This window comes from Pristiophorus japonicus, chromosome 5 (assembly GCF_044704955.1).
Source record: "Pristiophorus japonicus isolate sPriJap1 chromosome 5, sPriJap1.hap1, whole genome shotgun sequence".
NCBI classification, from domain to species: domain Eukaryota; kingdom Metazoa; phylum Chordata; class Chondrichthyes; family Pristiophoridae; genus Pristiophorus; species Pristiophorus japonicus.
This window is the reverse complement of record NC_091981.1, coordinates 92,302,629-92,323,730: the sequence shown is the minus strand read 5'-3', so window position 1 is coordinate 92,323,730 and position 21,102 is coordinate 92,302,629. Positions and strand designations below refer to the sequence as shown.

The 21,102-nt window shown below is 45.7% G+C and overlaps 1 protein-coding gene across 1 annotated transcript in view; it reads right to left on the bottom strand.

Annotated features, from left to right (window-relative positions):
• LOC139264391 (A disintegrin and metalloproteinase with thrombospondin motifs 16) overlaps window positions 1-21,102 on the bottom strand; it is a 469,636-nt gene that overhangs the window by 259,455 nt on the left and 189,079 nt on the right. The window contains exons 9-11 of the mRNA XM_070880768.1: window positions 12,890-13,027; window positions 7,389-7,542; window positions 751-846 (exon numbers count right to left, since the gene is read on the bottom strand). Of these exons, the coding sequence (XP_070736869.1) occupies window positions 751-846; window positions 7,389-7,542; window positions 12,890-13,027 (388 nt within the window). The remainder of the gene's footprint in view (window positions 1-750; window positions 847-7,388; window positions 7,543-12,889; window positions 13,028-21,102) is intronic.

Genomic DNA, 21,102 nt, shown 5'->3' with positions numbered 1-21,102 from the left:
ATGTATCCTTATGTACATTTGACTCTTATGTTATATTCATACCACAGCTACTGATCTCAGTATGCTAGAGACATGGGTTCCAGTAAGTGCTCCAGCCAGTTTACAATGTCCAGCTGGGAATGCTATTTTCTGCCCAGTAGGGAGCTCTGCACATACCTGATCATATCAATACCAATTTATTGTCATTGAGATAAACTCTCCTTTTTACATATTCAAATCAAATGGGGAAATGTTGTGAAAGAAAAAATCCATAATCTAATAATTTTGTTTTTAGAAAAAATATTACACAAATCAGATTCAATAGTACCAGTTTATTGCACGTCTTCAAATTCATGAAAACATGAAAACTCGACCATTTAATGCAACTGCAGGAAACAGAAAATGTGAACTGATTTTATTTGTACAGTAAAATAATGTGCACTTTGTTTCAAACTAACCCTGATTAACCTGCATGGGTGTTAATATATTTCCTTATGTGACAGAGCTTTGTATTTCCCCATGTTGAATTTGACCAGAAATGTATGTTGAATTCTATAAGCGAGGGTTGTTCATATTGCTGAGTATACAAGTTCTTTGTGATTTCCAAAAACAAAACAATGTTAGTTACTTTTATACCTGCAAAAATGCAACCAAAAATAATGACCCAATAGGTTTCTTGTAAACTACGTAATAAATTCATGAACAAATACATTTAAAAAGGTACATTTCAGAAGCTATTTATCAACTGAAAACAGCAAAGGGTTACCTTACCCTGTCGAGCCCACAAACAGTGCCCTCAGCAGCTGGCATGAATTTTGTTTCACATCTTCGGCCAACTCTATGACACCATAGTGCTTTACAAATGTCCTAAGGGAAGAAAATCAATTCAATTCCAAGGTTTTCTGTGAGCAGAGAACAATCACTGCTAATGAATTATTATTTTAAACCTGTTGCTAAGGAGTAACAAATAGATTTTGGTATCAACAAAGCCAAGAACACAAATATTTTTAGGAACAGGTAAAGGCCATTTGGCCCATTCTTTTTTGCTGGATCAACCCCACCTTCCTACCTCGTCACCATATCCCTCAACCAGTTCTCTCTGCAGAAATACATCCAATTGTCTCTAAATCCCATGTACACAATCTCCACATTAACTTCAAGGCTATATTAAAATATATCAGCCTAGACTTTCTGCTATTGTGTTGCTTGGACCAAATGGCTATTAGTTGGTTGTAGACAGACTCATATGGAAGTATATAATGCTGCATCCCAATTTCGAGGTCTGGTCATTGGGATGGCGGCAGATGCAGGATGGATATTGGAAGCACAGTTGCGATGAGAAAGAACAATTATAAGTGGAATTTAAAGGAACTAAAAGTGAAGTGTCACAATAATAGGGGGATAACAATTCTGAAAGCCTTTGCAAAGCCGACAGAGGTATTTTGACCCATTATTAGCCTTTGGCAAGTCTGGGGAATAAGAGACATGTAAAAATGAAAGGAAACAAAACCCTACTACAAGAGCAGCCCAACTCCTAGTTCCCCCACCAGTTTGATGGCTGCTGAAGTTAAGCTGGTAATGGAGCAGGATGTGGTCATCTGCTGACTCCATGGCATAATTCTTATAGGTGAGATTTGCTGCAGTCAAATTTTAGGCAACAGCTTACTGGATGTGCCAACCTTGTATGGCATGGTAACTGCAAATATCCTTGCATCAGATGACATGGCTTTGCACCTGCTGTCTGCTGACCCAGATCATCTGAAGATAGTTGCCCACAGTCATTGCCTGGTTGGTGTTACCTTGGCAAGTGCATTCAATTAGGGTACAATGGCTTTTGATCACTGTGCCATGCCGCCTTTCATGGAGTACCACTGAAAACATGCAATATTTGTATTGGGGTACTTCTGAGAAAGCAGCCCAAAGTACAGCTAGTGAAGCATTCACATCTTAATGGTGCTTTCAGGTCTGCTGTTCCAGCGTAATTTGGAATAGGAACCCTGGCCAGCACTAATCACATACCTGCATCTCTCTCTACAAATGCTAGTATGCAGGTATAGCAGATGGTCACAGAGCAACTCTGATGTAGTCTGAAAGGCCTGGTTGGCAAGTTACCTTTGAACACCGTGCCATGCCTTCTTTCATGAAGTACCACTGAAAACATGTACTTTGGGCTGCTTTCTCAGAAGTACCCCAATACAAATATTGCATGTTTTCAGTGGTACTCCATGAAAGGCGGCATGGCACGGTGATCAAAAGCCATTGTACCCTAATTGAATGCACTTGCCAAGGTAACACCAACCAGGCAATGACTGTGGGCAACTATCTTCAGATGATCTGGGTCAGCAGACAGCAGGTGCAAAGCCATGTCATCTGATGCAAGGATATTTGCAGTTACCATGCCATACAATGCTGGCACATCCAGTAAGCTGTTGCCTAAAATTTGACTGCAGCAATTCTCACCTATAAGAAGATGACCACATCCTGCTACATTACCAGCTTAACAGGTCTTCTTCCAAACATGTCTGATCAGTGGATTCCCATTGGGAAAAGTATTGACACTACAGGATCAAATTTGCCAGAGTCCAATCCCTGCCAGAGCTTTGCTGGACAAGAATCTGGATTGGAATGGTGCAGGGTAACAAATAATTAATTTACATCAATTGATACAAAGGCTTAAGGGATCCTAAGTACAAGCAAGACAAAACAAACTCAATGAAGAAAAATAGGTAATAACTGGCTGAAATACATTTACCTTAACATTACTGTGTCCTTTCCATAATATTCAATATACTTACCACTGCCGAAGCAACCGTGAATGCCCATTTCACTCAGGTGTGATCTATGTCTGACATCCTACACACCAGAATGGAGCACAGAAAGCCCAGGAGATTTAACAAAGACTTTTAAATTATGATGGGTTTTGACAGTGAATCGGGACCATTTCCACTGGTTCAAGAGTCAGATGAATCACTTAAGTGTGTTGATTTGGGGATTCATGTAAGGTACAGTAGAGCTGTCAAGTAATGTGACTGGAGCCCTACTGAACTTAATGATTCAGATAACGTGACCTCACACCACCACCAATAGGCAGAATACCAATGGCTGTTGCGGCCACTCACCATTTTTAATGTAGAAAAAGCTGTGACATGAAACGTATGTATTATCAATGCCACTGATTCATGGTAACTGAGTACATTTTTCTATTACACAGTATTCTGCTATTTTTTAACCAGTGTTTTTGAGATTAAATACTGTATGAAAACAATAAGTAATGTTATTGATTATTATGTGTTCCTTTACCCATGTATCTGACTTTTAGCGCTTACCTCAGAAAGCTCAGGATGCATAAGAAGATGGTAGGCAATGCATAACAGATTGGTGATAAATATGTGGAGTTTTGGAGCAATTATAGGGGTGTGTGTTAAGCTTTGATAGCATTGGGGATGATGGAATGTGCTTTTGATTCATTCATGTTTAGTCGATCAGATATCTGGCTGGTAACATAACAGATAAGTCATCATCTGAGTCAACCATTTTGACAATTTCATGCAAGACATTTTCAGATGTAACTTGAAAGGCATGATGTGACAGACATACTAGATGTTAGACTTTATGAGGGTGAAATTCATTATTGCCCAGTTTGGGCTGTGCAGCGTTGCCACGTGTGAGGGCCACTTCCCTCACTTAAAGAGAAGGGCCCATGCTGCCGACTCTGCAGAAGGAAAATGGATCTACCTGGAACTCCAGGGAGCAGGGGAGCGTGCGATCAGCCTGGCACTCAAGAACGATCGCAGCCAGAATCCCACAAAGAAAATGCAACAGCAGCAGCGGGAAACACAAAATAAGTTTCCTCCCGCCCCTCACCCCAGTCACCTCACCTTTAATTTTTACCCTGGTAGCGGCCGGCCGCCCGATCTGTGCCTCCTGCCAGTGCTTTCACCCTGGCGCTGCTGCAGTGGGTGAATGTGAATTTCGGGGCCGGGATACTAACGGTGTGATGCGTGCGCCGATGATGTCATGATCTCCGGGCACAGGCGATCGGGGCACAATGCCGTAGTGCCACCTTTAAACTCCCACCCAATATGGCGGGAAACGTTGTCAGTTTCGTGCCTGGGCGGTAAGGCATTGGGGCGCTAGCAGGAGCTGCAAATGTACCGAATTTCTAGCCCTATATGTGCACACATGTGTAAGTACATAAATGTATCCCATACTTATTGTATTAAATACTATGGGGAGCCTTTTAAATTGCACCCAAAATGGACACAGCATTATGGGACAACTGTATCACTTGCCAATGATGTCAGCTCAAAGCACAATCCCCTTTCAGATTCGTGCCTCATTTAAATTTGATGGAGGAGCTGTCAGCACAAACCACACTGCTAACTGGACATTTCACGCATGGGAGGGTGGGAGGACAGAGGGATTTTGGGCAGGTATGATATCAGTTCCTAGTGGCCTGCACCTCCTAAAGGGGAGGTACATTATTCATTGTGGAGCTCGACTAAAGACTGCTTGTGCACTGTGAGGTGTCGACTCAGATGGCACCCAGATTCTCCAATAATGCCCTGGAGTCTTTAGTGGAGGAAGTAAGAAGAAGGAAGAATATCTTATTTCTACCAGATGAGAGAAAGGTGCCCTGCCACATCGCCAGGGAAGGATGGTCTGAGGTGGCGGAGCATGTATATGCCATAAGTTTAGCCCTTCTAACCCGAAAGCAGTTCAGAAAAAAGATCAATGACCAGACCTGTGCTACTAAGGTAAGACTCCAATCTTGATGTCACTGTCAGTACAGTCGTGCACCACTTTACTGCAATAGCATCAATGAAAATATTGACATCGCCCACTTCACATTCGTCTTATTCAGTCATTGCAACAACCTTCAGCAGCCCTCCTCCTGCTACCACTTCCAAACTCTGCCACTGCTCTCATAAGTAATGCCTTCTCTTGCACGTAACTGAATCTTCTTCATAACATCAATCTAATCTACCTTCACACACAGATCTTCAGAAATCTTCAGTATACCATGCACCAACACATTCAACTTTCCCCTTGCAGGACAAATTAGCACACAATTTCAGGGCGAGGACCTGCTCAGAAGGAGGGACTCCTCTATTTCATAAGCTATCATCTGCTGAAGAGGCTTCTATGGATATCCTGGGCAGGGACAGCCAGAGATTTTGTACAGGGCAAGGCAGGAGAAAGTATACCACAGGGTAACCATCCATTTCCCTTATCACTTAACTATCCCCTTCACTCAATCTACTTGTGTTTCATTGGGCAACCACTGGTTTGAAACAGCATGCTATTGCTTCTAGGTACTAACCATTTTCTCTATTCTCTCTTTCCAGATTTGGATGAAGTTCTGGGATCATTGGCAGTAGAAGTAGAGAAGAAGAATCTGCAACTGAAGATGCACCGTCACTCACTCTTACACTCACTCTTGCACCAGAACATAAATTGGCATCCTGCAACCTTTAAAACTTGACAGAGTGATCAGCACTGAGTGAGGCACAACACACTGAAGTCGAAAATGTCGCTAGACTCTTCACTGACCTATACATCACTTTATCCAATGCTTGCTTAACATAAATCAGATTTTGTAGGCTATTAGGGATGCCCATATTTACCTATGGCTCTGAAATCGAGAGGGTGGAAATCAGCATGCATTGCACCCATTTTTCAGACAGAAAACGGGCACAATATTGACAAATTTAGCAGTGGGACAGCCTGCATCCAATCTGCACATGCGTTCAGGCCAGTGCTAGAAACATCAGGCCCATTTTTCAGGCATTCCTGGTAGTCACTGAAAATGGGCCGCCTGTTTTAGGTCTCCTTGCCGAAATTGGTTGTGGAAGAGCAGAGCAGGAGCCGGGTCTGCTCCATTTCTTCAGCTGCTCCTGCGGCCACCAACGGATGACAAGTTTCTTTCTTTTTTAAATTCAGAAATCATTGCTGTAGAGCATGGGAACTTTTAGGTAAAAAAGCATTTTGAATGATTTGATTGATTCATCTTTTTCGCTCATCAATAGGTTCGCTAGCTCATTCAAGATTGCTTATAGATTCTGCTGGTCATTTGGTACTGGCTGTTTTCAAAAGTTATTAGTGGTATCTCACTGGCTGTTTTCTAACAGCTTTTCTTGTGTTTTATTTGTATATTCTCTATCTCTTCAGTTTGTAATTGCTCCTGTTTTATTTCAGGCCAACCAACAAAAGTGTTGCAGTGAAAGTGTGAAGGCAGATATGTGACACTATGAAATGTGACAAGCAGGAAATGTGAGCTAGATATAATATAACATGCAATACAGATAGATATTCTCAATGAAAACCTGATATTATGGATGGCAACAGGTATGTTAGAATATAAGATGTTTCTGTGAATTAGTAAGCAGTCAATTCATAAAAATTAAAGATCTACTGTCGGGACGGCAAGAATCTGAATGCAATGTAACAATATTTTAGGTTTGTGAGGTTTCATTGAAAGCTGATTTTGTTTTTTATTCAAAGCACTGGTAATCCATACTAATTAATTCTGGATTACAAACTTAGGGGCTGAAATGGCCCCTTTTTTTAAAGAGCTGTGACCGCTTCAAAGAGGCAGCCATGGGCCGGCAATGACTCTCTGCCTAATCGGAGCAAAGACCCTTTTTGAAATTGCCCTACCTAGGTTTTCCATCGGTAATCGCTACCGCTCTGACCGTGCTCCCACCCCGTCGGGCACCTGCGGACCCCCCCCACCGACCGGCGGCGGCCCCCTTTCCATCCTGCACGTGTAATTGCCCCGCGGGTAATTGCCCCGTGGGAGTGGCGCCACTGCTGCTGGTTGGCGCCACTGACAACTTTGCCCTGCGGGAAGCTATGTGTGCCTGGGCGGCGCATCCGCCCTTAAAGGGGAGAGTGCACTGCCACGGACGCCATATTATTTTATTTGTCGGCCAGCGGCCAGGTCGGACCAACAATGATACCCACGGGTTCGGCCGGGCCGCCAACAGGCAGCCCGGCACCCCCCCTTGGCTGGCCTGGCCGAAATCCTCCCTGGTGGCCCAGTCGACCTAACTTAAAAGTATGCAGAGTTCGCAGCGGCCCTCCTCTTTAACTGAAGGGGAGGGACGTTGTGACAGGTCAGCGCGACACTGACGTCATCAGCATGGCGCTAACGCCAGCAGCTCGGTGCTGATGACTGGGCGGGGTGGCTGACCTGACCAAAGGCCACCTGTACCTGCCCGGAACACCACCCATGAATTGGGACAGACAAAAACTTCAAAGGTCGGTAAGTGTACCCCGTTTGAGGCAGGGCTCAATTTCGGCCCCTTAATCTTTTATCCTCCAGAGGGTAATTAGCACCAAAAAAAAATAATGTAAGCTTCTGCTCAATGTCAACAATACAATTGAAATTCAAGAGCATTTCTTGCCTTTTTAAAATCTAGCCTGCAGAGTTTGGCCTTCTCCCCAAACTGCCACTTGCATTGTGTGTCAGCGTCATAGAGCTCTCCTGGCAGCTTGTCCGGGTATCTGTACTCCTTTGCTGGCTTTGGGTCATCAGCAAGACAAGTTGCCTGGGAAGTGCTGTGTACAAGTGGTTTAAAAAGATTAAATGCTGCAGTATTTACTAAACTAGAAACACTTTTTTATCAGGGTGAAATGTTTTTTAAAGTAAATTGCACGACTAACTGATGGGCACAAGACAGTCATGCTTTTGTAAAGCATTACATTAACATTTGAAGAACTCAAATTGACAATCATTGCTACACTTTTAATTTCTCCATTGCCCAAATACAAAATTGTGCAAAATATTTGAACTCTTTATAAAATTCACAATAATAGAAATCTTGTGATATTAACTTTAAATATATAAAAGATAGGCTTAGTCTAAATTGAAACTGTACGTTCATTTTTGTCTACTCCAAAAATTAAATTAAATATCATGTTAGCAAGCAATCAATTTGGGATGACTTTACCTCCATTTTAAAGGCACCCATGTAATATACATTTTTTTATATAGCAGATGTGAAGAAATATTGCAGTTAGAGACAACCATCAGGCCTGGAAAAGCTATGTTAAGGCACCTTAATCTAACACGTATCCTACACCTTAATGCAGGCACCCACAACCTTAGTTAACCAATGATGGACAAGTCTGTGTTTAAATTTGTGTGATGATGATGAAGGGTAAGAGTTCCAATGCAATTTCATTGTCTGAGAGCGAGATCCAAACACATTCACTGCCATATATTAAATATATTATGCCAAATATTCCAAAGTTAACACTTAGGAGTAAGACAAACTTTATACCCCAACAATTTATTAAATTATTAAAGAAAATGTGGTCTTTAATATGTCCCTCAAATTTGTAATTACAACTGATGATGGTTAAAAGCATTATTCAGCATGCCACAAATTTGGTTAAATAGCTACATCCCTCATATGGAGATAATCCATCTGGTAAACCTGTGTCAAACAGATTATTTGAGTGGACAAGATGGAGCTTTGGTTTGGACTCAAGATTCTTGGCATCCATGCCATCTTTTCTTTAGTAATTGTACATGCGAATTACATACCTATAGGTAGGGGGTTGAAGCTTGGTGGAGATTCTTGCCACTATTTGGAACCTTACATTAATTGAATCAGCAGGCCCACTTCACATTTTAAGGGACCAATTGCTAAGTTTTATTAGTGGCGAAAATCAAATAGTTAGATTTTTATCAATGTTTGGAAACAAAATGCATAATACACATTTATTTATAAAAAAATCAAATTGCAGAGCTGGAAGAATAGTCATTGTAAATCACATAATTTAGAAGCATAATGACAGATTAAGAAAGTGTTTAATGTCCTGTTAGATAGATGACTGCGGCATTAACTCCACACTGGTACTAAGATACCAGTATAAAAAATGAAAGTTGCAAAAGGAAACTACTGTATATTCTAAAGACAAAATCAAAATACTGTGAATGCTGGAAATCTGAAATAAAAGCAGAAAAGGCTGGAAATGCTCAGCAGATCAGGTAGCATCTGTGGAGAAAGACTTCACGTTTCAGGTCGATGACCATTCGTAAAAACTGGAAGAAGTTGGAGAGTTAACAGTTTTTAAGCAAGTAATGAGATGTGGGAGGGGAGAAAAGAAAAAACTGGAACGTCTGTGATAGGGCGGAAGGCAGGAGTGATTTAGTGACCAAAGGGATGATAGTGCAAGGCAAAAGAAAACAAAAAAAGACTTGGATTCATTTCACGACCACTGGACATCTCAAAGCACTTTACAGCCAATGAAGTACTTTTGGAGTGTAGTCACTGTTGTAATGTGGGAAATGCGGCAGCCAATTTGCGCACTGCAAGCTAATACAAACAGCAATGTGATAATGATCAGATAATCTGTTTTTGTTATGTTGAGCAAGAGATAAATATTGGCCAGGACGCGGGGGATAATGCTCCTGCTCCTCTTCTAAATAATGCCATGGGATCTTTTACATCCACTTGAGAGAGCAGACGGGGCATCGGTTCAACGTCTCATCCGAAAGACGACACCTCCGACAGTGCAGTTCTCCCTCAGTACTGCACTGCAGTGTCAGCCTAGAGTTATGTGCTCAAGTCCCTGGAGTGGGACTTGAACCCACAACCTTCTGAAAAGGGGGTGGTAAAGGGACTAGTGAAGAAACAAAAGATGGGTCTAGAGAAGATGTAAATAGCAACAGCAGAACCATTACTAGCAAATTCTGTTTTGAAAAAATGGATGGAGTAGTTACGATCTGAAGTTATTAAAATAATGTCACGTCCAGAAGGCTGCAAAGTGCCTGATCGAAAGAGCATCCGTTGAGCTTCTTTGGACAGTATAGGAGGACGAGGACAGAGAGGTCAAAGTACGAGTAGGCTGGAGAATTAATATGGCAAGAGGGAGTTGGGAAGAGGATTGGAAGGACGGTGGGGGGGGAAGGATCAAAGGAGAGGAGAGAGGATCGGAGATGGGGGTGGGGGGGGGAAAGAGATGATCGAAGGGGGGAGAGGAGATTGAAGGGGGGGGGGAAGAGGGAATCAAACAGGGGTAGAGGGTATCGAAGGGGGAAAGAGAGAAGAGGGGATCAAAGGAGGTCAGAGATGAGCTCGAGTGAGGCAGCGGAGGAGCAAGTCGGGAACTCAGGGGCTGTAGAAGGGCAGGAGCTGTGGGTGCGGGGGGTGGGGGGGGGGGAGAGAAGGGCAGCAGCTGTGGGTGGAGGTGGGGGGGTGGGCGAGGGGGAGGGAAGAGAAGGGCAGGAGTTCGGGACGGGTGGAGGGAGAGATGGGAAGGAGCTCGGGGCCGGGGGGGCGGGGGGAAGACGGGAAGGAGCCCGGGGTGATGGGGGGGGGAGGAGGGGGGAGATAAGGGCAGGAGCTCGGGATGGGTGGGGGAAGAGATGGGAAGGAGCTCGGGGCCGGGGGGCGGGGGGGAAGACGGGAAGGAGCCCGGGGTGATGGGGGGGGGAGGAGGGGGGAGATAAGGGCAGGAGCTCGGGATGGGTGGGGGGAGAGATGGGAAGGAGCTCGGGGTGATTGGGGGGGAGGTGGGGGGAGAGAAAGGTAGGAGCTCGGGGTGGGGGGGACGGGGGTGGGGGGGGAGATGGGAAGGAGCCCGGGGGTGATGGAGAAGGGAGGGGAGGAGAGAAGGGCAGGAGCTCGGGACGGGGCGGGGGAGGGAAGAGAAGGGCAATAGCTCGGGGGGGGGGGGGGGAAGGGCAGGAGATCGGGATGGGGGGTTGGGGGGGCAGAGAGACGGGAAGGAGCTCTGGGTGATGGGGGTTGGGGAAGAGAAGGGCAGGAACGCGGGGCGGGGGAAGAGACAGGAAGGAGCTCAGGGTGAAGGGGGTGGGGGGAGAGGAAAGAAAGTCAGCATTTCGGGGCAGGGGAGGGGAGGGAGTGCAGGAGCTCGGGAGGGGGGAGGGGGGAGAAGGTCAGGAACTTGTTCGGATGAGCACAGTGGGGAGGGGGGGGTGAGGAAGAATGTGATCCAGGTCTAAAGTGGCGGATGGGAGAATGAGAGCAAGAACATGATCCAGGTGGGAAGATAGATCACATTCTCCTGCCCTCTGTTAGGCTTGGATCACGTTCTTCCACCCCTACCCCCTTTACACCTGCACCATGTTCTCTCTCTCTCCTCCTCCCACTCGCACCCCCCCCCCCCCCCGTCCCACGCAAAGACTGCAGCGTTTCAAGAAGGCATCTCACGACCACCCTCTAAAGGGCATCTAGGGACGGACAATAAATAAATGAATAAAAAAAAACGAGAAGGTATTCTGAGTTGGTCCTACAACATTTGATGTGTTATTTGCCAGACTCGACTATTCCAGCCTCTCATCTTCCACCCACAATGAATTGGAGCTGATCCAAAACTCTGCTGTATGTATCCTAACCCGCAGCAAGTCCCAGATTCCCATCATGTCTGTGTCCGTTGACCTACATTGGCTCATGGTCCACCAACAATGTTCCGGTTAAGCTCCAAGGTCACGCAGCTGTCTGGAGGTCCCAGGCAGGCTGCTTACCATATTTTGAATGAGAGAATTTGTGCATGCACAAAATTTTGAATGGCCCGCGCAGCCCGTTAAAGGGACCCCACACCCAAAAATAATAGGGGGAACATTGTTCATCACATGTTAAAATCCCTCCATGGCCTTACCCTCTCCTATCTGAACTCGGCAGTGAGTGCTCCTAAGCTGGGAGGGTGAGCCCTATCTGTTCTTTGAAGCAGTGGTGTTAGCACTGGGAGCTCTGGAGCCTTCCTGTCACAATGGATATATTAAATTACATGTCGCAAAGAACTTGATTACTCTCCAGCAGGTAGGATCTAGTTACATATCCCAGACAAACTAGTGGGTCAATCTTGTCCTCCAAGAGATCCAATCAGAAATCTGGTGTTGCAAATAAACACGACCGTCACAGATCTCCCGTCCTCCTCCCTCCTTCTTTCCTTGCCTCTGTACTTGCTTAAAAACTGTTAAATCTCAAATTTCTTCCAGTTCTGATGAAAGATCATCGACCTGAAATGTTAGCTCAGTTTCTCTCTCCACAGATGCTGCCTGACTGGCTGAGTATTTGCAGCATTTTCTGTTTTTATTCTATATTCTAAAGAAATGGTTTCAAAGTCTTTCAAAACTATGTAATCTGAATCAATGACCAGTATTCATACTTGTATCAAGTCACACATATCAACACTTCTTCACAATGCATGTACACGCACACCATGACACAGTCTTACTCAGCATGTACAAATACAGAGCACAATCAAGGTGGAGTGAGTTTTCGTTTTGAACTATGGTGTAAATGAGGCATCAGCAAATGTTGTCCAAATTGTGGGAACTGCCAGAGATGGTGGGTGCTTGGGTAGGTAAGTGTATAACAAGACATCAATATAATAACTGTACATTCTAACTCATAACACTTTCTTGATCATATAAAGTAAAAGTTTTACTCCAAAAGTAATGTGGGGTTACAGCCAAGATTTTAAATGTAAATAAATCAAAACTCTATATAGACCAATACAGTTAGATAATAGAAAAGTAAAAGTAAAGAATATTAATAAAACACCTGAATTTATAAAAAGTGCCGTATCCTGTTAATATTTCTCCAATGACTTTACACATAACAACTAATTTTTTGACTTTCGTTCTCATCAGATATCCTTGGCTGTCTGAAGTGCACATCAGAATTCAGGTGTAAAATTAATTGAAATGGTCGCAAAATCATGCATCATGTGCCCAAATTTCCATTATGTGCTCCCATTATGTGGCGAGGCTTCCCGTGACAGTTCAAAGTCAATCAATTACCCCATGAATGAATTATTATAATTCTACATATGAATTGAATTAACTTAGGCTTATTTTTTGTAGAATATAAGGGGCTAGACATATTCTTTAAATGTATCAAGCCATTCAAAAAAATCAAGTCAGTACCTCAGAAACTTGTACAGATATTGTCGACTGCAAGCAGACCATGAGAAGACCCCATTGTGGCCTGCAAGTGTTGGTGACATGATATTGCCCTCTGACTTCTTGCAAACATTCCCTTCTCCATCATGAATCATACCAAAACTAGAGGAAAAATGGGAAGTTTAGGTTAAAAATAATTAATTATTTTCCCAGAATCTTTGACATTCAGACAACGATTGTATTCTTAGCTATTACACATACAAGGAAGATGGGATAAATCTCTAAACGCCAACACTGATTTCTTGGTTCAGGAGGAAAGCATTTTCTGCAAAGAATAAAAGATGTTTATTAGGAAATAAAAATGCACATTCCAAAGTTAATTTTCACTCCATTTTGAGACAGTCAGCAGTCTATAAACGTTCAATTTTTAAAGACAAAAATGGGCCAAAAATTGTGGTCAATGGCGTACGCTGCTGAGCTGCAAAAATAATGCACATTTACCCGATAGCGGCCCTCCTGCAAAAACTTGGTGTCGGACACTGTGTAATGGAAACTCTAATGCCGCACGGACCCCAGGGATGCAGCCTGTGCAGAAGCACACCTGTGATCACCTGGGCCTGGTCCTCCAATCGGAAAACAGAATTAGATTTTACTAATGGAATCCTATAATTACAATTTACAGGATTGGAATTTAATTCTTAATTAGCTTCATTCCACCAACTTCACTAAAAAGTAAATTTTGCTGATAATTTTATCGACATCATTAAGACTCTAATAGGTGCAGAAACAAGAAAAACTCATTTGCTACAGATAAACTATATGATTTCCGAGATGAAAATATTTAAAACATACCTAAAGTATTCCCTTCCACTAATGCAAAAAAGGCCCTGTGCCTGTTTGCATCAACTGTAACATTTCAGTACGCAATTGCTGGGCAGTGGGTGGGCACACAGACTAACTCTGCGCCAGCAATTGCTTATTCGTGCTTCATGCAGATAGCCCATCAACGCATACGTTGACAGACCGCACGTTCAGGATTTAGCGCATGCAGAAATCCCAAACTTGCAGTGGATTTCAGAGGAGGTATGACATCGTACTCAGAGAGTACACCACCATACTAACTGGTACACTCATAATAAAGGATGAAACTGACTATTGAGTACAATGAGCAAGTGTGACCTTCGCTCCTTTAATAAGACTCCAGAGTGCAGGTACCTCGTGGGTGGCCTGCTTATATACTGTGATCCCAAGGGACTCCAACAGGTGGGCCCTCTGGTGGTCAGGTGTCATGCAGGTTACACAGGGTTAAATACATTACATCACTCCCCCGTGAAGTCAACAGTACACTTATTTACAAGGAGAGACAATCTGGGGCTTTACTTTCCCTTGTCAATCATCTCGGTACAAATGCGGGTGTGGGTGGGTTGGTCAGTTCTTCACTGGGCTGTTGGACAGCTGGCCTTGCTGGGCTGCTGGGGATGATGAGTTTGGCATCGTGGTCAACCATGATGTCAGTTGCCACTTGTGTGTGTATGTGTGTTGGAGGGTCAAAGTTGGTGGTGCCCTCTTCGGTTTGTTCGTAGCTGTTGGTGAACTACAATTTGATTTGGTCCAAATGTTTTCTGTGCATTTGACCATTGGCCAATTTGACCTGAGACACCCTACTCACCTCTTTGGCTGTGAACGTGCCAGTGAGCCATTTGGGACCATGTCCATAATTGAGCACAAACACAGGATCATTGATCTCAATATCGCGTGACAAATTTGCGCAGTCATGGTACACGCTTTGTTGATGCCACTTGCCCTCCACGTGATCATGGAGATCAGCGTGGACAAGAGAGAGCCTTGTTTTGAGCGCCCTTTCCATGAGCAGCTCAGCTGGGGGAACCCCGTTGAGCGAGTGGGGTCTGGTGCGGTAGCTGAGCAGCACTCGAGACAGCCGGGTCTGCAGGGAGCCTTCTGACACACGTTTCAAGCTTTGCTTAATGGTCTGAACTGCCCGTTCTGCCTGGCCGTTGGATGCGGGCTTGAACAGAACAGATGTGATGTGTTTGATCCCGTTGCGGGTCATGAATTCCGTGAATTCAGCACTGGTGAAGCATGGCCCATTGTCGCCGACTAGGACATCAGGCAAGCCGTGCGTGGCAAACATGGTTCGTAGGCTTTTAATAGTGGCCGTGGATGTGCTTACTGACATCATTGCACACTCAATCCATTTTGAGTAAGCGTTCACGACAACCAAAAACATTTTGCCTAGAAATGGGCCCGCATTGCTCAGCTGAGAGCAAGTGTTGCACTGGCGCACGCATGACTCTAAATCTGAGTCGATGCTGGGCCACCACACATGGGATCTGGCTATGGCTTTCATCATTACAATGTCTGGGTAGGTGCTGTGTAGTTCACATATGAACGTATCACTGCCTTTCTTGGGCAAAACCACGTGATTGCCCCACAATAGAGAGTCCGCCTGCAGGAACAACTCGTCTTTGCGTCTCTGGAACGACTTAATCGCCTCCTGCATCACGACTGGCACACCAGACCAGCTCCCAAGGAGGACACAGTTTTTTTTAACCAAAGACAGTAAAGGATCCTGGTTGGTCCAGGTCCTGATTGAGCGGGCCGTAACGGGGGACTTCTCGTTCTCGAATGCCTCCATGACCACGAGCAAGTCCGCTGGCTGTGCCATTTCCACCCTGGTGGTGGGCAATGGCAGCTGACTGAGAGCATCTGCACAGTTCTCTGTGCCGGATCACATAGTTGTATGCCGACAGCGTGAGCGCCCATCTTTGGATGTGGGCAGAGGCATTGGTATTAATCCCTTTGCTCTGAGAGAACAGCGATATTAACGGCTTGTGGTCAGTTTCAAGCTCAAACTTGAGGCCAAATAAGTACTGGTGCATTTTTTTCACCCCGTAGATGCACGCCAGAGCCTCTTTTTCAATCATGCTGTAGGCCCTTTCGGCCTTGGACAAACTCCTGGACGCATAAGCGACCGGTTGCAAAATCACCGATGCATTAGCCTGCTGTAACACACACCCGTATGACGACGCATCGGAAGCTAGCACTAATCGTTTACAAGGGTTATACAGGACAAGCAGTTTCTTTGAACAAAACAGATTTCTGGCTTTCTTAAAGGTAGCCTCTTGTGAATTCCCCCATGCCCAGTTGTCTCCCTTGCGCAGTAGCGCATGCAAGGGTTCAAGCAGGGTGCTTAACCCAGGTACTGAAATAGTTAAGGAGTCCCAGGAGTTCCGTCACGTTCTGTGGTAGCAGCGTGTTCTTGATGGCCTCCGTCTTGGCGTCAGTGGGTCTGATGCCATCCGCTGCGATTCTTCTTCCCAAGAACTCGACGTTCTGTGCCAGGAAAACACACGTCGAGCGTTTCAACCCGAGTCCAACCGACTAAAAACCTCTTCCAGATTCTTCAAGTGCTCCTTGCTATTGAGGGAGTGCAGCGAAGGTTCACCAGACTGATTCCCGGGATGGCGGGACTGACTGGATCAACTGGGCTTGTATTCACTGGAGTTCAGAAGAATGAGAGGGGATCTCAGAAACGTTTAAAATTCTGACGGGTTTAGACAGGTTAGAGGCAGGAAGAATGTTCCCAATGTTGGGGAAGTCCAGAACCAGGGATCACAGTTTAAGGATAAGGGGTAAACCATTTAGGACCGAGATGAGGAGAAACTTCTTCACCCAGAGAGTGGTGAACCTGTGGAATTCTCTACCACAGAAAGTTGTTGAGGCCAATTCACTAAATATATTCAAAAAGGAGTTAGATGTAGTCCTTACTACTAGGGGGATCCAGGGGTATGGCGAGAAAGCAGGAATGAGGTACTGAAGTTGCATGTTCAGCCATGAACTCATTGAATGGCGGTGCAGGCTAGAAGGGCCGAATGGCCTACTCCTGCATCTGTTTTCCATGTTTCTATGTGTCCCGATCCTAACCAATATGTCATCCTGGAAAACCACTGTGCAAGGAACTGACTTTAGCAGGCTCTCCATGTTCCGCTGGAAGATTGCTGCGGTCGACCGAATCCCGAACGGGCACCAGATGTAGATAAACTGATCTTTGTGCGCGTTGATGCAGGTGAGGCCTTTCGAAGACTCCTCCATCTCCTGTGTCATGTAGGCCGAGGTCAGGTCCAGCTTGGTGAACGTCTTCCCTCCAGCCAAGGTCGCAAATAGGTCGTCTGCCTTGGGTAGCGGGTACTGGTCCTGCAGCGAAAAACGGTTAATCGTTACTTTATATAGTCTCCGCAAATTATAACCGTGCCGTCCTCCTTAAGTACCGGGACAATCGGGCTGGCCCAGTCATTGAACTCCACCAGTGCGATGATGCCTTCATGTTGCAGCCTGTCCAGCTCAATTTCCACTTTTTCACGCATAATGTACAGTACCACCTGTGCCTTGTGGTGGATGGGTCGCGTACCAGGAACCAAAAGGAACTGCACTTTCGCCCCCTGGAAGCTTCCAATGCCTGGCTCCAGCAATGATGCGAACTTGCTCAGAACCTGGGTACGAGGCGTCATCGATGGACGAAAGTGCTCAGATGTCATCCCAGTTCCAGCGGATTTTTCCCAGCTAGCTTCTGCCAAACAATGTGGACCCAGCCCCTGGCACAATCCACAGCGGGAATTCGTGTACTGCTCCGTCATAGGAGACTTTGACTTCAGCACTGCCAATTACAGGGATTAGTTCCTTGGTGTAAGTCCTTAGTTGTTGTGAATGGGGCTGAGCTTGGGCCTGTGTGCCCCTTTGCCCCACAGTCTGTCGAAGGCTTTTTACTCATTATGGACTGACTTGCCCCCGTGTCCAGTTCCATAGATACTGGAATACCATTCAGTTCAACTTTCAACATTATTGGTGGACATTTTGTAGTGAATGTATGTACCCCGTACACTTTGCCTCCTCCGTACGAGTCTCCAATTCAGCCTGATCCACAGTGGATCGATCTTCCTCTGCAATGTGGTGGTTTGCAGGGTTTGCAGCTCACCTGCACATTCGTTGGCGGTGTCCCATTGTTCTGCAACCATTGCACGCATAGTGCTTAAAGCGGCATTGATGGAGCCGATGATCACATCCGCAGTGCCAACAGGGTGTTAACTGCCTCGCATTAATGATTGGTGGCGGACTCTGGGTCAAATGAGGTCGAGCCACAACAGCCAGCATGTATGTTCTGCCATGTACATTTCTGCTCGAGACTGACGTTACTTTATGCACAGTACTGGCCGAAACTTCTTTACTCTGCAAAATCTGCTTGGTGTTGTCGCTGGTGGACATACATGCCTGGGTTATCGTTATGGCTTTACTTAGATTCGGAGTTTCTACAGTCAACAGTTTGCGAAGGATTGTCTCATATCCAATGCCCAGTACAAAAAAGTCAGAGCATTTGTTCTAGGAAACCCTCAAACTCACAATGTCTTGCGAGGCGCCTTAGTTCAGCGACATAGCTCGCCACTTCCTGGTCCTCCGATCGTTGACATGTGTAGAACCGATATCTCGCCATCAAAACACTTTCCTTAGTATTTAGGTGCTCCCGGACCTGCGTACACAATTCTTCATATGATTTCTCTGACGGTTTTGCCGGGGCCAGGAGGTTCTTCATGAGGCCATAGGTTGTTGCCCCACAGACAGTTAGGAGGATCGCCCTTCCAGCTTGTTGGCCGTGAAGTATTGGTCAAGTCTCTCCACGAAGGCCTCCCAATCGTCCCCTTCTGAGAACTTCTCCAGGATACCAACTGTTGTTTGCATTTTCGCGCGGTTGTTCGTTACCTCGTCATCAATTGGTACACTCATAATAAAGGATGAAACTGAGTACTGTGTACAATAAGCAAGTGTGACCTTAGCTCCTTTAATAAGACCCCAGAGTGCAGGTACCTCGGGGGTAGCCTGCTTATATACAGTGCTCCCAAGGGATACTGGGATCCCTTGGGACTCCAACAGATGGGCCCTCTGGTGGTCAGGTGTCATGCAGGTTACAAGGGGTTAAATACATTATACGAACCACAAAGTCTGATGCATAAGAGCATAAGAAATCGGAGCAGGAGCAGGACACCTGGCCCCTCAAGCCTGCTCTACCATTTAATAAGATCATGGCTGATGTGATCATGGACTCAGCTCCACTTCCCTGCCTGCCCGCCATAACCCTTTATTCCCTTCTAGCTCAAAAATCTGACTATCTCCACCTTAAATATTTTCAATGACCCAACCTCCACACCTCACTGGGGCAGAGAATTCCATAGATTTACAACCCTCCGAGAGAAGAAATTCCTCCTTTTCTCAGTTTTAAATGGGCGGCCCCTCATTCTGCCCCCTAGTTTTAATTTCCCCTATGAGCGGAAATATCCTCTCTGCATCCACCTTGTCTAACCCCCTCATTATCATATATGTTTTGATAAGATCACCTCTCATTCTTCTGAACTCCAATGAGTATAGGCACAACCTACTCAACATATCTTCATACGTCAACTCCCTCATCTCCGGAATCAATCGGAGTGAACCTTCTCTGAACAGCCTCCAATGCAAGTATATCCTTCCTTAAATACAGAGACCAAAACTGTATGTAATACTCCAGGTGTGGCCTCACCAATATCCTGTACAGTTGTAGCACTATAGTTGTAGCAGAATAGTTGTACCACGTCTTCTCCCCGTGGCCGTGGAACTCCTCCCGGAGTTGCAGTGCGGATTTCGTCCCCTACGGGGTACAACGGACATGATTTTTGCAGCCCGACAGCTGCAGGAAAAATGCAGGGAACAGCGCCAGCCCTGATACATGGCCTTCTTCGACCTTACAAGGGCCTTTGAGACTGTCAACCGCGAGGGTCTATGGAGAGTCCTCCTCCGTTTCGGATGCCCCCAAAAGTACGTTGCCATCCTCCGCCTGCTCCATGATGACATGCAGGCCGTAATTCTTACCAATGGATCCATCACAGACCCCATCCACATCCGGACCGGGGTCAAGCAGGGCTGCATCATCGCCTCAACCCTCTTCTCAATCTTCCTCGCTGCCATGCTCCACCTCACAGTCGACAAGCTCCCTGTTGGAGTGGAACTAAACTACAGAACCAGTGGAAACCTGTTCAATCTTCGCTGTCTCCTGGCCTGATCCAAGACCACCCAAACCTTTGTCGTTGAGCTACAGTACGCAGATGATGCCTGTGTCTGCGCACACAGAGAGGCTGAACTCCAGGACATAGTTGACATATTTACTGAGGCGTACGAAAGCATGGGCCTTATGCTAAACACCAGTAAGACAAAGGTCCTCCACCACCTTGTCCTCACCCCGCACAGCACTGACCCGACCCCCAGTCATCAAGAACCACGGTGTGGCCCTGGACGACATGGACAATTTCCCATACCTTATCTTATCAACAAGGGCAGACATTAACGATGAGATTTAACACCGCCTCCAGTGCACCAGTGCAGTCTTCGGCCGCCTGAGGAAATGAGTGTTCGAAGATCAGACCCTCAAATCTGCCACCAAGCTCATGGTCTACAGGATTGTAGTAATATCCATGCTAATATATTACCCCCAACCCTGTGAACTTTTATTTTGCGCAGTACCCTTTTATGTGGCACCTTATCGAGTGCCTTCTGGAAATCCAAATATACCACATTCACTGTTCTCCCTTATCCACCCTGTTCATTACCTCCTCAAAGAACTCCAGCAAATTTGTAAAACATGATTTCCCCTTCATAAAACCATGTTGACTCTGTTTAATTGAATTATGCTTTTTCAAATGTCCTGCTACTTACAAACATAGAAAATAGGTGCAGGAGTAGGCCATTCGGCCCTTCGAGCCTGCACCGACATTCAATGAGTTCATGGCTGAACATGCAACTTCAGTACCCCATTCCTGTTTTCTCGCCATACCCCTTGATCCCCCTAGTAGCAAGGACTACATCTAACTCCTTTTTGAATATACTTAGTGAACTAGCCTCAACAACTCTCCGTGGCAGAGAATTCCACAGGCTCACCACTCCCTGGGTGAAGAAGCCCCTCCCCATCTCGGCCCCAAATAGCCCACCTCCCATCCCCAGACTGTGACCCCTGTCTCTGAACTTCCCCAACATTAATAAGAACATAAGAATTAGGAACAGGAGTAGGCCATCTAGCCCCTTGAGCCTGCTCCGCCACCCACCAAGATCATGGCTGATCTGGCCGTGGACTCAGCTCCGCTTACCCGCCCGCTCCCCATAACCTTTAATTCCCTTATTGGTTAAAAATCTATCTATCT